The sequence below is a fragment of the Periplaneta americana genome, chromosome 3, assembly GCF_040183065.1.
Source record: "Periplaneta americana isolate PAMFEO1 chromosome 3, P.americana_PAMFEO1_priV1, whole genome shotgun sequence".
In the NCBI taxonomy this organism is placed as follows: Eukaryota; Metazoa; Arthropoda; class Insecta; order Blattodea; family Blattidae; genus Periplaneta; species Periplaneta americana.
Window position 1 is genome coordinate 95,017,296 of NC_091119.1, and position 15,618 is coordinate 95,032,913.

Here is a 15,618-nt window from a genome sequence, read left to right on the forward strand (position 1 = left end):
TTCGACCCTTTACTTGCACACTTAAACCTTTATACTGTACAATATCCCACCCTCTTGTTATGTTCTTTTATTCGACTCTTTACTTGCGCGCTTAAAGCCTACATACAGTGTCCACACCTGTGGCGTAACGGTCAGCGCGTCTGGCTGCGAAACCAGGTGGCCCGGGTTCGAATCCCGGTCGGGGCAAGTTACCTGGTTGAGGTTTTTTCCGGGGTTTTCCCTCAACCCAATACGAGCAAATGCTGGGTAACTTTCGGTGCTGGACCCCGGACTCATTTCACCGGCATTATCACCTTCATTTCATTCAGACGCTAAATAACCTAGATGTTGATACAGCGTCGTAAAATAACCCAATAAAACAAAACCTACATACAGTGACAATACCCCATCCTCTTGCTAACCCCCTCTCTCAAACAACATTCCTCACTTGGGCGTAATAGAATTCTGGAAATTTTTACTGATCAGTTTGTTGTCCTTTAATGTATTGAAGTGTCTTTGAGTGTGATTACAATGAGTGTTAAACAAAAAGTGCTTTCTGTATTGGAAAAATTGGAAATCTTTCGAAAGTATAATGAAAACAGTACTCTTAATCAGAAACAACTCTCTGATTTATTAGGAATCCCATCATCGACATTAAGGACGATAATAAAAAATCGCAACTCAATCACTGTAGCTGCGACATCAGGAGGATGTAAGCGCAGAAAAGTGAAGTATGGTAAACATGAGGACTTGGAGAACATACACACACGACAAATAACTATAAATTACTTTTTTCGAAAGAATTGAATACAGTACATATTGTTGTAAATGTCTTTGACATACAGTACAGTAATTACATGATGCAGTAATACTGTATTACCTTTCATGAATCATGTAGTTCAATGAAGAAAAATGCTAATAGATACTGTATGTAAGTAAAAATTAGTATACCCGCCTAACACGTGGTCCCAGTTAATACGTGGTTTATACACTGTCTCTTGAACAGCGTCTTATTGGGGTTTTACTATATTGTTACATTTATTTTGTCATCATAGTATCATGGAAAGATGATATCCTGTGAGTACATACACACTTGAACAGCTTATCCCAATAAGTATTCTTAAAACAAAAGGGGGAAAGTGCAAGTTGTGCATAACACTTTTTAGAATACCATATATGAAATGAAAATAATATATTATAGAGAGGAATAGGGCAGTGAACCATATTTTCATGCTGTCTGTAATTAGTTTTTTTTAATTCTTTTCTTCAGCACAGGTTTCTATGAGTGATTGCACACCACCTGTCGAAGCTTTAACTTCAATGTGTCTTTGACTTACTGCCATCGTCTTCTTAACTGTTGCTTTGCATATCACAGAACTAGCAGTCCTTAGCATCTCTTTTATTTATACAGAACCTGTTGGAATTGATTGTTCGAAAAATGGTTTTAGAGTTCTACTCCTCTACTGTAGTCTTGTAATTTAAAGAAAATTTGAGAGTAAACATATCCTTACTTTATGTCTTATAAGGACTAATAAGAAAATTCAGAAATTAATATTTCGAAAATTAAAGCCCATTTGACAGGATTTTCAGATTAAGCCGGCAACACAACTTTGTTGGCACTTTACATTGTCAGTCTTAGTTCGTTGTTTGAACTGTATCTACTGAGAATAAGTTGAACGAATTGTGTGCAGGTGGAGTGGTTTCTTGATCTGCTCTGTGTTTATTAATAATACCATTCTCAGTTGGTTCAAAGTGACTGAAAATTAATTGATCTAAGTCTCTGTTAATTAAAGTAGTTTCTGATTTGAGTCACACGAAATGAGTACTAGGAGAGTTGTTGTTGTTGTTGTTTTTTTCTAATGCCAGGCGTTTGACAATAAAGTCATTTGACCTCTTGCACTCCAATATTTTCCAAAGATATTATCATGACCAGCCAATGAAGCACAGATTTTGAGGTGTTCCGAATCCATTTCTTGGTTTCAGTTGCACAATGGGCAGTTAGGGGACTGATATATTCCAATTCTATGCAGGTGTTTAGCCAAACAATCATGGCCTGTTGCCAATCTAAATGCAGCTACAGACGATTTTCGTGGTAAATCGGGAATTAACTGTGGATTTTGATGCAGAGAGTTCCATTTTTTCCCTTGGGATTGTGTTATCAAATTTTGTTTGTTGAAGTCTAAGTATGTAGATTTAATAAATCTCTTCACAGAGTAATACGTAAATTTAGTAACAGGTCTGTAAGTAGCAGTGCTGCCCTTCTTTGCTAAAGCATCCGCATTCTCATTTCCCAGGATTCCACAATGGGATGGTATCCATTGGAATACAATTCTTTTATTGAGTGATATTAATTAAGAGAGCATTTTAGTTATTTCTGCTGTTTGAGATGAAGGTGTGTGTTTAGAGACGATTGATAGAATAGCTGCTTTGGAGTCTAACAATATAACTGCATTCCTAAATTTATTGATGTGGCATAGAAGATTCCTGAGACATTCATTTTTGCAATGATTTCACCATCAAAACTTGTTGTTCCATATCCAAGTGATCTATAAAGTGAGAAGAGACAGCACGTAACACCTGCACCGGCACCTTGTTCTCTGGAGATCATGGATCTGTCGGTGTATAAATGAAGCCAGCTTTGTGGAGGGTACCTAATATTAATTGTCTCTAAAGACAGTTGTTTCAGTATTTCAGTGTTTACTTCTGATTTCAGTATTTCTTCTGTTAAATTTAGATTATATTCTATATTTAATAGAGTTAAAGGGTTTGGTTTAATTTGTAAGTTTTCTTTTAAATTCGGGATATTGATTTTACTAGGTGAGTTTGTAGGTATAGATTCATTGGGTGACAGTCACAAGGGAATCATCCCAACTTGGCCACAGCTATTTCAATAAAAGAAAATTATACAAGCAAATCTTTGTCACTCATCTTCAATCAATGCTTTCCCGCAGAGCCGTCATTGGACTGGTCCCCTCTATCACCACTTGTGCAAAGGACTTGTTTCGGTTCCTGTACTCCACAGATTCCAGAAACGGATTATAGTTCTGATATGTCCAATTATTCCTTTGCATCAACATAACCCAATACATTGCAGCACCTGCATACGGAGATTGCAGTCCCAACATAAAGAACTTTGTTCATAACTTCTCTGAAAATTTGTAATCACAAGGACAATACAAATGTAACTTTTTGTATAAATAAATAAAATTAATTACCTTAGTATGATCAATAATTTCTCTGTTAGAGTGATTGCCTTCCTGTAATTTGTATCTCGCTTTGTGACTTATGATTCAACTAGATTTATAAGAACTTTAAATTATCTAGGCACATTCATTAGCAATTTTTGAACTTCGTAGGATGTGCTTTGAATTCGTTGGCACATACACTTGCAGTGGGATTTGTGAGTTCTATTAATGATGTGTGCTTCCAAAAACTTCGCCTTTTTTTTCTTCTCAATAGCCATCAGAGCATGTAAACTTGTTGTTAGATGATGACATTGTTAACTTTTCGTAAAGAACAGCAAACTCGAATTAACTAGATTGCTAATCGCATGTTGCTTTGGTGTCAAAAAAATATTGCTAGTTGCTTGTCGCGTATTGCTCCGCTGTGAGAGCTGCCGTAGATACTGTCCAGCAAGTTAAAAAATGTAATAGATTATGTTATGTATATCATTTGTGTTTTTCTTGTGACATCGCTGTGCATTTCAGACATGTAATGTACCCATGTCCATTATGATAATTCCAGACATATCCTTTTTATTATAAGTAACTGTAATTGCTTCTTTTCTTGCCAGGGAAGCGGGTCCATTGATGCTCTCCCCAACTGGACAGTTCATTGTGCCTTCATCATGCCCTGCCTTCCTTTTGGTTAATTTTATGAGTGAGAACCTGGATGAGGCTGCTCATTTACTACAGCGCTACCAAACGTGAGTAACAGGGCAGTTTCTAAAATTTCTTCTTCTTCTCCTCCTCCCCCTCCTCCTCTTCAAGTATTAGGCCCTATGGCCTGTTACGATCTCACAGTTGAATTTTCAATCCAGTATTTCATTGGACGACATAGAGATCTCTTCCTGTTTGAACAACAGTGAAACATGGCTTTTGGCATTCTATTTGTATGCATGCGATACAGATGATTTATTCATTTGTTTTGATAATGTTGTATGTGATCCATTACAGGTTTTAATTTTAATTCTTTCATTACATTCTCAATACATTTAAGATCCCATTTGGTTTATTCTGCTGTGTAGCTCATAAATTTAATTTCATTAGCCATTATTCTGCTTCCCTTCCTTACTTAATGTCCATGTGTCACTACCGTAACAAAGTGTTGGTCTTGCCAGAGTCTTGTATAGGCGAATTCTAGTATGTCTTTGTACTAAGGAAGGTTTTCATTATAGGTATAATATTATATACTGAACGTTTAAATCATCTGAGAAAACCACCAGAGCTAAATCATTCGCAAAAAGTAGTGAATCTCTTGAGTTGTATATATGAATGAAGCAATTGTTTCCATTCATTTGATTCATATATGAACAATGGCGAAAGGCTGCATCCTTATCTTATTCCTGAATGAATTTCTGTTCATTGTGATTATTTATTGTCATATCACTGCATTTAGTTTTGTTTTGTAGAGATTATATATGTTTACTAGCATTTCTGGAAGTGGGCAACACAAATGTTGAACAAAAGCAGTTGCTGTAGGTAGAAAAAGTGCCTAAGAAATTTACGAGTACATCTTTGGTTCAGGTTATAATAATTTTCATTTATGTATGGTAAACCAGACATTTTCTTTTATTTTGTTAGTACACCTACTATGTACTGTGACGCTGTAAAATAAATTTCGAAATTTTCACGAAAATAAGTATTCATTGGTTTTTTTGCTCTTTCTTTATGTGCAACATTTTCTCGTAATTATAAACTGATTTTGTTCATGATCAGTAACTACAGTTCAGTTCCCCTAGAAATAAATGTACAGTTACCCTGAAAAAGAATGAGACGATTCTTGGTCGTCAGAAGTTAAAGTTCTACAGCACGGTTCACTCGATATCGACGTAATGATACATGACAAATAGTACAAGAATTGTTACAAGGACCACAACAACAACAAGGACCAGAATAAGGATCACGAAGAAGACTGCCATTTAAGGCCAGGATTTCACAACATAGCTCAAGTCACAAAATATCATTGCTTCACTGTACCGAATGCCTGCTAAGGGATCTACATTCTGGACTGCTGCTGTCACTGTCTTGTCTCGTTAGCTCATATAGTAGCGTGTCGGTTTCACTATATAACCGAAACGTCTCGTGTTCGATCCCGGGTAAAACTTTTTTTTTTATTGAGGTGTAATTAATTTGTTCAGAGTTCCTCGACTGTCTAATTTGTCGAAAAATATGGAATAATTTATGCCCAATTTCTGGGTCTTACAAGTGGGCTGAACCTCGTCAAAAAAAAAAAATAAATCTTACTTGGAAGTTAAAAGTATTCTTCCTCAAACAAAAATCATAAGAAACAAAAAGAGACCTGTTAACTTAAAATCTTGTCCACATGCCATCAGCTTCTATTACAGCTCTAAGTCGATCCGGCATGGATGTCACGAGATTGTGGAATAAGTTCTGATCCCTGGCGAGATCTTCCCAGATGTCAACAACTTGATCCCACAATTCGTCTCGATTTCGAGGGCGTCGGTGGGCATAGGTGGCTATCCTTCTCTTTTGCAATTCCGCCCATAAATTTTCGATGACATTCAAATCAGGTGACTTCGGAGGCCAATTAATGATTTCGATCTCAGGTCTCCTTTGAAACCATCTTTGAATGCTTGCAGCGTAGTGCACGGGATGGTTATCCTGCTGGAACAGCAATGTTCCTTCAGGAAAACGTTCTCGGGCGGAGGGAAGGAATATATTTTCCAGAATGTGCTCGTAAATTCCCGCATTAAACTGGCCACCGATGCGTTCTTTAACGCCAGGTCCATCGTAAGACATCTACCCCTAACACGATATGCTAAAGTGCCCCAATCTTTCACGTCGGTGCACATAGCACTGGTCATGTCGGAGACCATCCTCACGATAGACACGGACAGGACCTTCGTAATCACTCAAGATGGTTGTTTCGTTGGAGAAAATTACATTTCTCCAATCGAAATCCACTCGATTGGTAGCGAAGGCAAGATGGTCGACAGCTTGTGCTTCCCCCAATATTTCCATTTGCGCAGCCCTCCGGCTCCTAATACCGCGGTTCCTCAACCTGCTGATCACAGTCTGTGAAGAGCCGGGAAAGTTAGATGCTGCTCTTATTTCGTTAGCAGTCAGAAAGGGGTCCTGTCGAACTGTCTCGAATAAGAGAGCATCCTCTTACAATGAAGAAATCCGCGAACGCCCAGGAATAGGGCGATTTTCGACCTCCCCTAAATTTTGGTCACGATGAACCCACCTCGCGGCTGTACTTCCAGGAACACCGACCAAACGGCCAGCAGATCTAGCCCCATATCCAGCCTCAACTAGAGCTATAACTCGCTGTCTCACGTCACGTCAGTTCGCCATTACGATGAGAAATGAGGGATGACGATAATACTTTAGTGTAGACAATGACTATTTAACGTGATATAGAATTATTGAAATAACAGGCATCTTGCATAGTAAGAGTTAATAAATCAACTTTAAATTAAATAACTAAATAATAGGAAGTCCAATTGTTGCGAAAATAATCAAATTAAATCTAATTACATTAAGTAAACAAACCCCAAGTTATGACACCACATTGCTACAGCTAAATTGTAGGTTATTAACATAAGCATTGAATAGGTCCGTGGTTGTGCGTTGGACGACAAAACCATCACCGAAAGTTCGAATCTTGCGGAGGAATGTAACTTCTTGCTTTTTATAATGTAAATCAGACTTCTAACTACAATCATTCATATTTCTTAGATTATTTATTACTATTTATAGCCAACATTGAATTTGTAAAGAAAAGACTTTAGAAATCTCATATGGAATTTGTGATCTGTAGTGACATAAACATAGATTATCTCTCGGAACTTTTCTGTAAAAGTAAATTAAATTCACTCCTTGAAACTGGAAACCTTAGTCGTAGACTCATTTTCCCACAGTATACAAGCTGAAGTAGCACAGCCATTGATAAATGTTTTGTACACAGAATTAGACTGAATTCCTTTTCGACAGAACCTATAATCAATGGTTTGTCTGAACATGATAAACAAATCCTAAGTGTTTCCAGTGTTACTGAACAATTTCAAAATATTAATTTAAAAACTAAGAAAGGATCGTAAATGCTGTATCTAGTGATTATTCACATTTATGTCTACAAAATGAATCTTGGAAAAACATATATGATACTGGTACTACTGATATTAAGAGTAAATGTATTGAATTTTTCACTTAATTTCATAATCACTTCAGTGGATGTTCTCCACTCAATGTTGTGAAAAAATTCAAAATTAAAAACATGTAGATAATGCAGGGACTTCAAAATCTCATGTATTAAAAAGAAGAATCTATATGTAATGTGTTGCAATGTAATGATCCTCATGTTCTTAAATACTGCAAGAAGTACAGTGTAATTTATCAAAAATTATGAAAGAGGGAAATAGAATATATTTGAATAGAAAAGTACAAAATTCAGATAATACAATTAAACTTATTCGGAATATTATTAAATTTAAACTTGTAGATATCCTAAGAAAGAAAATATTTTTTCATTAAAACCAATGATTATAAAATAGAGGATCCCAAATCTATTGCAAATTCTTTTAACGTATTATAGTATATGGTACAGAAATATTATTGACAACTTAAACATTAAAGATTTTACAAAAGATACTGCAATTGGTTACTTAACAGATGCATTTAATAATTAGTATTAATATATGTAATTAGTCAATAACTGCAACAGTGCTTTTTCATTCAATCATAACATGAATAAAACTGAATGCACATTAAATTAAACACTATTGCAAACACGTAGATAAAATAGTTAAAATTAACTGAAGGGGTGAGGATGAAATAATCCAAAGCCATACTTTTAACAAAAATTGTTTTGTGCGAGTGCATTTCTTACACATATGGGAAAGCTATTAATAAAATATTGTAATAATTACTCAACAAATGACTTAGCCTAAGGATTCTATACCTTTGTAAATGTTTGTCTATTATTACATATATTTTTTAATTTCATTTTAATTGTTAGTTTTTTAATATATATGCATTTACATTGTATATGTGTGTATAAATGCATTCATTAGATTAACGTTTATAATATTATAACTTGTAATTTTGTATTGTTTGCGATCATTAGCACTTAATCTCAGGACTTTGTAAATCTCTATTTCAACGTTACTTAGCTATTTCAACGTTATTTAGACAAAAAAATCGTTCTGTAGACTAAGAATCGAACTCGCACTCTTCTACACATCACGCAGAAGTCTTACCGTCTGACCTATTGAAACGACACGAAAGCTTTCCTTTCTGTGCGGAGTGTCGATCTAGTCATGAAGGTCCATTGTCGATTTAACTACACGATTTATGTATATATTTATCTTTTATTTACGTAATATTATATTTTTTTTGCAGTTTTTGAAGTGAATTTCGGAACGATGCTAGTAACAAACCAAACAGCCTGAATTTAAGTAAGTCAATATTCGTTATCTTGTGTATCGGTGCTCTGGTCTCCGATCATGCGCAGTGTCTTACATCTGAGACTTAGGAATATTCAATTGTCTCATCCTTTTCCAGGGAAACTGTACATGGAATGTTATCTTTTTTTTTTTTTAATAAACCCTTTTTACTTGAATTGAGTAATACAATAATATGATGTGCTCAAATTTGACTTAAACTTTTTTTATGCATGATAAGGTGACAAATGTTAGGGTATAGTTTGCAGTGGCGTATACTGGTTAAAGGGTTTGGGCTACCGCTGACCCTATTATTACACAAAATATATCTAACAATTACTTTAATTTTAATTACTATGGTAAAACTAATAATACAAAATTATTACATTATGTTATATTATAAACTTTTTCTTTTGTAATTTCCTTGGGCTACCGCAGGTAGCCCTGGTAGCCCGCAAAATACGCCCCTGATAGTTTGTATGTCTCCAAAATTAGATCAATAAATATGTTACCTGCTTAAGAGATGGAGCAAGCAGTGGCAAGATACAAAGTTAAACTATTTGTCAAAGACTGTTTCTTTGAGTGATGTGTACCTGCTTTGGAGTTGACTTTGTAAACTGCAGATGATAATTTGAGTTAGTGATAAAAGTTGTTTCTTAGGGTAGGGATACACTGAGGCAGTGAGCTTTTAGGTAAGATGTAAGCTGTGAGCTTGATGTTGATGTGGACCATTTTGCACTTTGAACGAGTGGCCACACTACATTATGTTTGCTGCACAGAAACAGTCAAGTTCCAACTACTGTTATATGGTATGAAATAGGAGTAAAATACTGAAAAAGGCATATTTTCCAAAATGTATCGTCATGTTGACACGAAACAAATTAAATTACATTGTTCTGGTTAAATGTTAGGAGTATCACACATTTTAAATGTTGGAAAACGAAGACTTCATGTCCCACCAGATACAGAACTACTCAGCACAGGAATAAAAGTTCCATTTGTTTTATTAGGTGATTAAGCTTATCTGCTTCTTTGGTGCTTAATGAAACCATATTCCAAAAAGGAATTTGAATGATATGCAGAGAATCTTTAATAGACTTTCAAGAGAAAAGAGGTCAATAGAATGTTCTTTCAGAATGTTAGCTAATTCTGAAACCTATTGAAACAAGTGTTGACCTAATGATACTCACTGTTAAAGCTTTTTGTATTTTACACAAAGTTATGTTTTCAATAAAGAAAGAGTAGATTCCCAGTTCAGTACTTTTAGAAGAGTGCCAAATAGAAATTTTCGAGGTTTATAATACAAATTCCAAATTAATGCTGACAATGTGAGTGAACAGTTATTCCAATATTGAATTAGATTTAGAAGCAGCACTTGGGAAAATGATTATGCGTTGGCCAAAAATAATATGAATTAGTGAAGATTATAGTTATAAAAGAAAAGGGGAAAGGAACTGGCCATCCTACCCTATTAGTTGCCTCGTGAGTGATGCCTTATATGTGTCACTTGTGAGGTTTAAACCTGTCTTTGGACATTTGACTAAATAACAACATAGTTATAAACAATGGAGACTGTAAATAGAGAAAATAAGAGATATATAAATAGAATAGACTTTTAAAATCATATGCTTCTCAAGCAAAAGTATATTTACAATTATAATTGAATATAAGATTGCAATAAAATAATCACAAAAGCAATTGAAATAACTGCTAAAATAAAATAATTCTAGATTCGTACTGATATGAAAACCAAGTCTCTGCTGCCACTTCTTTCGTAAGTTGCTGTGAAATCATATTGTTTTTACAACTTTAATTTTGGATGCCACTGAGAATTTCTAACAAAAATCGTACCTATAACAATGTTTTTCCATATTCGCGTTTGAAACGAGATGTCCACGAGGTGTGCGCTATGCATGCTTAACCAACATTGTCACTTTCTGAGCTTCAAGGTAGAAATGAACATGACCCTGAGATAACTATCCACAGCTTATCAGTACAGCTGCTGTAATGCATCATTACTTGTTGGGTAAAAAAAAAATAGATCTACTAAAAGTAGCAAATATCAAATTTACAGTTAGAGGACATAGACAAAGACGGCAAGAACAGGTGTTACAACTGCTACTCTACAAGGTTAGAAGTAAAAGGAGACCAGGGACTGAAGAAACACTGGGGTGTATATGTGGAATCAGAACAGGTCTCAAGGCCTAAACCGTAAAGTTGATGATGATTGTGAAATAGATCTCGCGGATTCAAGTGTGCCACTTACCTCCAAGCACTGCTTCTAGTGTCGAAGATATAGGTTATGCTTTGATCTTGGTAAAGAATTGCTTTAGCCATATGCAGTATGTGGTCCAAGAGGCATAGTAAAGACCTAATCTTGGTAAAGATTTGTTTTAGCCGTATGCAGTATGTGGTACAAGAGGCATAGTACAGGCCTATTTTGGCGGAAATGCACGTTTCCAGCATCCTTAATAGAAAAAGATTAGTATAGATAAATTGCATTTTATGAGATGCACTCTTAATTCTATGCAAGAAAGTATAATATATTGTATTTTTGTACAATGAAATCCAAACAAAAGCTGCATGTGACAAATAAGAAATTTGGCTTTATACTACTTATGTCAGATGAGTAGGAGGGGAGGAGACAGTCACACTCAAAGGAATGGCTGCTATATTTTTCAGCAACAAGCATGTTGAGCGTGATCTCCATCAGCGTTGTGTGGAGGAATTTGGTTTGGCAGCTCTGCAGAAGGATGACAATATTACGCCTGACCTGATGATTGATTGCTGTAATCGCCTCTTGCGACACAAGACTGTTCTGTCTTCATCACTGAAGGGAGTCCACCTGTGGGTGACCAACTACTACTCTGTCCTATCAGATGGCGAGATGTGTGTGCCCTGGGACTGGAAGCTGTGAGCAACTAGTCGTGATCTGTTGTGCCATGTTAATAGAACAGCTAAAGTAGATCTGATGCTAGAGTCTTCTTTAGTAAGCTTGGAAGATTTGTAAATAATACTTGAGCATAAATGATATGAAATTTATACTTCATCCTTGTACAAATGGTTTATAAATAATAAATATTTACATAGTACATTGACATCACATATTTCAGCCAGTAACTACATTGTGTTTCATTTACATGAGTGAGGACGGATATGTTTATGGTGGATCAGCAATAGGAACCAGAGATTATAAACAATGTGATGGCATCATAAGTACGAAGTTGAGTTTAGCTATATTTGTGTATATATATAATATGGAGTATTGTGTGGACTACTCTAATATGAAGTAAGTATTGAAGTGATGATACACAGTTCAACTTTCAAAATGTCTGTTTAAAAACTTCATTACCAAATTGATACCCATATGAAGGTATGGCTGTGAGACATGCTTAACAACAAGTGCTACGTGCTCCCCATTATCATTCAGACACTTCTGGGTTTGGGGAACCACTCCACGAGCAGCGTTGCCCAATGTGTCCACTGTAATTATTGGACACGTCGTTTCAATTTCTTCATTTAGCTCCACCAATGTAGCTGGTTTTCTGCAATACACCACATCCTTTAGGATCACGCATAAGTAAAAGTCAAAGAGCTAAATCAGGTGAACATGGAGGATACACAACAGCACCTCTTCATCCTTTCCATTGAATTGACGTAGTTCTCATGTCTCGGTGGTAGTGTTGTGGTTTATCATCTTGTTGAAAATAAAATCGCTCATTCTCATAGAGTGCACAAATGATAGTTAAAATGGATGTGTGAGGCACGTTGAAGTACACAACCATCACATTGGTCAACGTTGCTTGTGGAGTAGTTCATTGTTCCCAGAAGTGTCTCAATGCCAATATTGCCTTCGATGTGTGTATCAATTTAGTAATAAAGTTTTTATGCAGGTATTTTTCACGTTGAAGTGTACATACTTTTTTGGGCCCCTTTGTGCACCTTATTGTCAATGTAATATATATCAGTAGGATGAACACACAAAATACGTGTATATTGTATATTGTAAAGAATAGTCACAGTTAAGTTTATGATATGATTAATACAAATTTGGAGATTTTATTGCAGTGTAAGTAAAAATGACGTATTGTTAAGTCTGCACTGAGCAGTGAAGAGTTCCCCTGTTTACGTAACTTCAGCAGTATAAGAAGGTTAGTTTTCATTTTCATGCTCCAACCACTTTACTCCATAGTAAGAGCCCGCAGTACTTATGTAATTGATAGAGAAGTGCAAGTGAATACCAGACTCATTCTAGAAAAGTTGGCCAAGAGCTGTGGTCATTTCCTTTGTACTGAGCTAATTCCGATCTTATATTTCTTTCATACATACATACGCACATATTATACACATTCATAGGTAAATACATAACATACATACGCATATGTTATATGCATGCATAGGTACATTAATATACTTACATGTGTGTGTGTGTGCACGTGTGCGCGCACACTGTACAATATCTCCAAAACTAAGCGTTGTAGAAATAAATGTCTTGAATAAAAGTTGCTTGATATTATGGGGGAAAGTAAATGCCATTTGTCGTGTTTTATTTGGAGGACGTTGTGATGGTTATTTTAGGGTCAGTTTAATTTTTTAAAATAGGAACCTACATTTTTTATGTTGTTTTCTCATTCCTCATAAAAAACTAAACAACTTTTGTATGAAGCACTTTGCAGTTGTTCTTACACCAACGTAAATAACAACAAAAATTATAAATGGCTGTGTACGAAGAGCGCAATGAATGGTTGGACCCATTCGAAATAGTCCAGCATCACAGTAGGCGAGGAGGCAATGAGACATTGTGTCCGTTGTTTTGTTTATTTTCCACGGTAGAACGGTTTCCTTGTATCTGTCGTTGGTGTACTTGCAGTTGCCTTCCAGTCCAGGTGAATCCATTGATGGTACGTACCTACAATTAGCGATTACCGAGTAACAACCATCAGTTCCATGCAAGTTGTTTAACATTTGAAGCGTACTCAGTTGTCTATGGGTTGAAATGGACCTACTGTCCCAACAAGAAAAAGTGGAAATGATTCTCATTTATGTGGAATCTAGGAGAGATGTGGAACAAGCTATTCTTGTGTACGCGGAAAGGTTTCCTGATAGAAGAACTCCATCAAGAGCTTCATTTTATCGTGTGATAAAACAATTCTCTGAAGAAGGCAGTGTCCAGCCAAAGAAAAGGAGGTGCAGGAGAACTGCTACGGACGAAGATAGGGAAGTTGCGGTGCTAGCTGCAGTGAATTACGATCCCCATGTAAGTTCTCGCGAATTAGCTACCAATGCGGGAATGTCCCAAAGCAGTGTCCTCAGAATATTGAAACGACATAAATTTCATCCCTACCATGTGTCATTACATCAACAACTACATGGTGATGATTTTGTGAATAGACTAATGTTCTGTAGGTGGGCACAAGACAGAGTATGGAATAATAATAACTTTTTTCAGTTAGTATTGTTCAGTGACGAGTGTACATTTAATAATAATAATAATAATAATGATTTATTTTAGCTGGCAGAGTTAAGGCCGTAAGGCCTTCTCTTCCACTCAACCAGCATTTACAAATCATGGTGAAGTAAATCGACATAATATGCACTATTGAGCTGTGGAAAATCCACGTTGGTTATGAGAAGTGGAACATCAGAGACCCTGGTCTGTTAATGTGTGGTGTGGGATTTTGGGTGATAAGGTAATTGGACCGTACTTCATTGATGGCACCTTAACAGTGCATTGTACAGAAACTTTTTAACGGAGGAGTTGCTGTTATTGTTGGAAGATGTACCATTAGAAACCAGGTCGCAAATGTGGTATCAGCATGACGGATGCCCTGCTCACTATGCACATACTGCTAGGGATGTTTTAAATAACAATTACCATGATTGTTGAATAGGACGTGCAGGTCCCATCAATTGGCCAGCTCGATCTCTTGACCTTACATCACCAGACTTTTTCTTATGGGGTTACCTTAAAGAAAAAGTGTATTGTGACATACCAACGACTCCTGACAACATAAGGTGTGCATACGAAATGCTTGTGCCCGTATTCGAAGAGACATGCTTTTACGTACACATCAATCGTTCATTCACAGAGTTGGAAAATGCATTGAGGTAGAAGGGCATCATTTTGAACATTTATTACGCTAAGGTACGATGCTTATGAAATAATACTGTACAATACCCTTACAGTGGTGATACTCTGTGTATCTACCCTACCTTTCATCAATGTTTAATTGTCTACACCAGTGAAAGAACCATGTACTACAAAATGGTTTTACAAAATCTGTTTATTTTGTGATGAGGAATAAGAAAACAAAATAAAAAATATTGGTTCCTATTTAAAAAACGTACCTTGACCCTCAAATGACCATCCAAACATTCTCCAAATAAAACACGACAAATGGCATTTACTTTCCTCCATAATATCAAGCCACTTTTATTCAAGACATTTCTTTCTACAATGCTTAGTTTTGGAGATATTGGACAGTATCAACTTAAATGGTCCACCATATATATATATATGTGTGTGTGTGTGTGTGTGTGTGTGTGTGTGTGTGTGTGTGTGTGTGTGTGTGTGTAATTTTCTATAGGAGTAAAAAGGATACAACTTTGCAGTAAATGATGGAAAATTGAGTTCAGTAAATGTTACACAATATATATATATATATATATATATATATATATATATATATATGTATATATATAAACGAAAAAACCAGAGTTCTTCTGCATATACTGGTAACTCTCAAGGAGTCTCAATTTAAAAATAAATGTTTTAATATGTTTGGACATAAAATCGAATTGACAAGAAAGAATTGAAAACTGGAGTATTTCCTTTGTTTTCAGGCATAAAGTGTAGCGCAAATACTGTATGATTTCTCATTTAAAGTTTATAATTATCAATCATTACATTTAAGATGTTATTGTATTGGAACAAAGCTAGCCAGATGATTATACTGCCAAAGAAATTATTAACTTTCAAGTCTAGTGTAAAACTTAATATACATCGAATAATA

The 15,618-nt window shown here is 35.7% G+C and overlaps 1 protein-coding gene across 1 annotated transcript in view; it reads left to right on the top strand.

Moving 5' to 3' along the window:
• The window catches only part of LOC138696264 (T-cell activation inhibitor, mitochondrial), a 41,763-nt gene extending 30,066 nt beyond the window's left edge, over nucleotides 1-11,697 (top strand). The window contains exons 9-10 of the mRNA XM_069820957.1: nucleotides 3,773-3,904; nucleotides 11,288-11,697. Of these exons, the coding sequence (XP_069677058.1) occupies nucleotides 3,773-3,904; nucleotides 11,288-11,522 (367 nt within the window). The 3' untranslated portion in view covers nucleotides 11,523-11,697. The remainder of the gene's footprint in view (nucleotides 1-3,772; nucleotides 3,905-11,287) is intronic.
• Nucleotides 11,698-15,618: the final 3,921 nt, after the last annotated feature.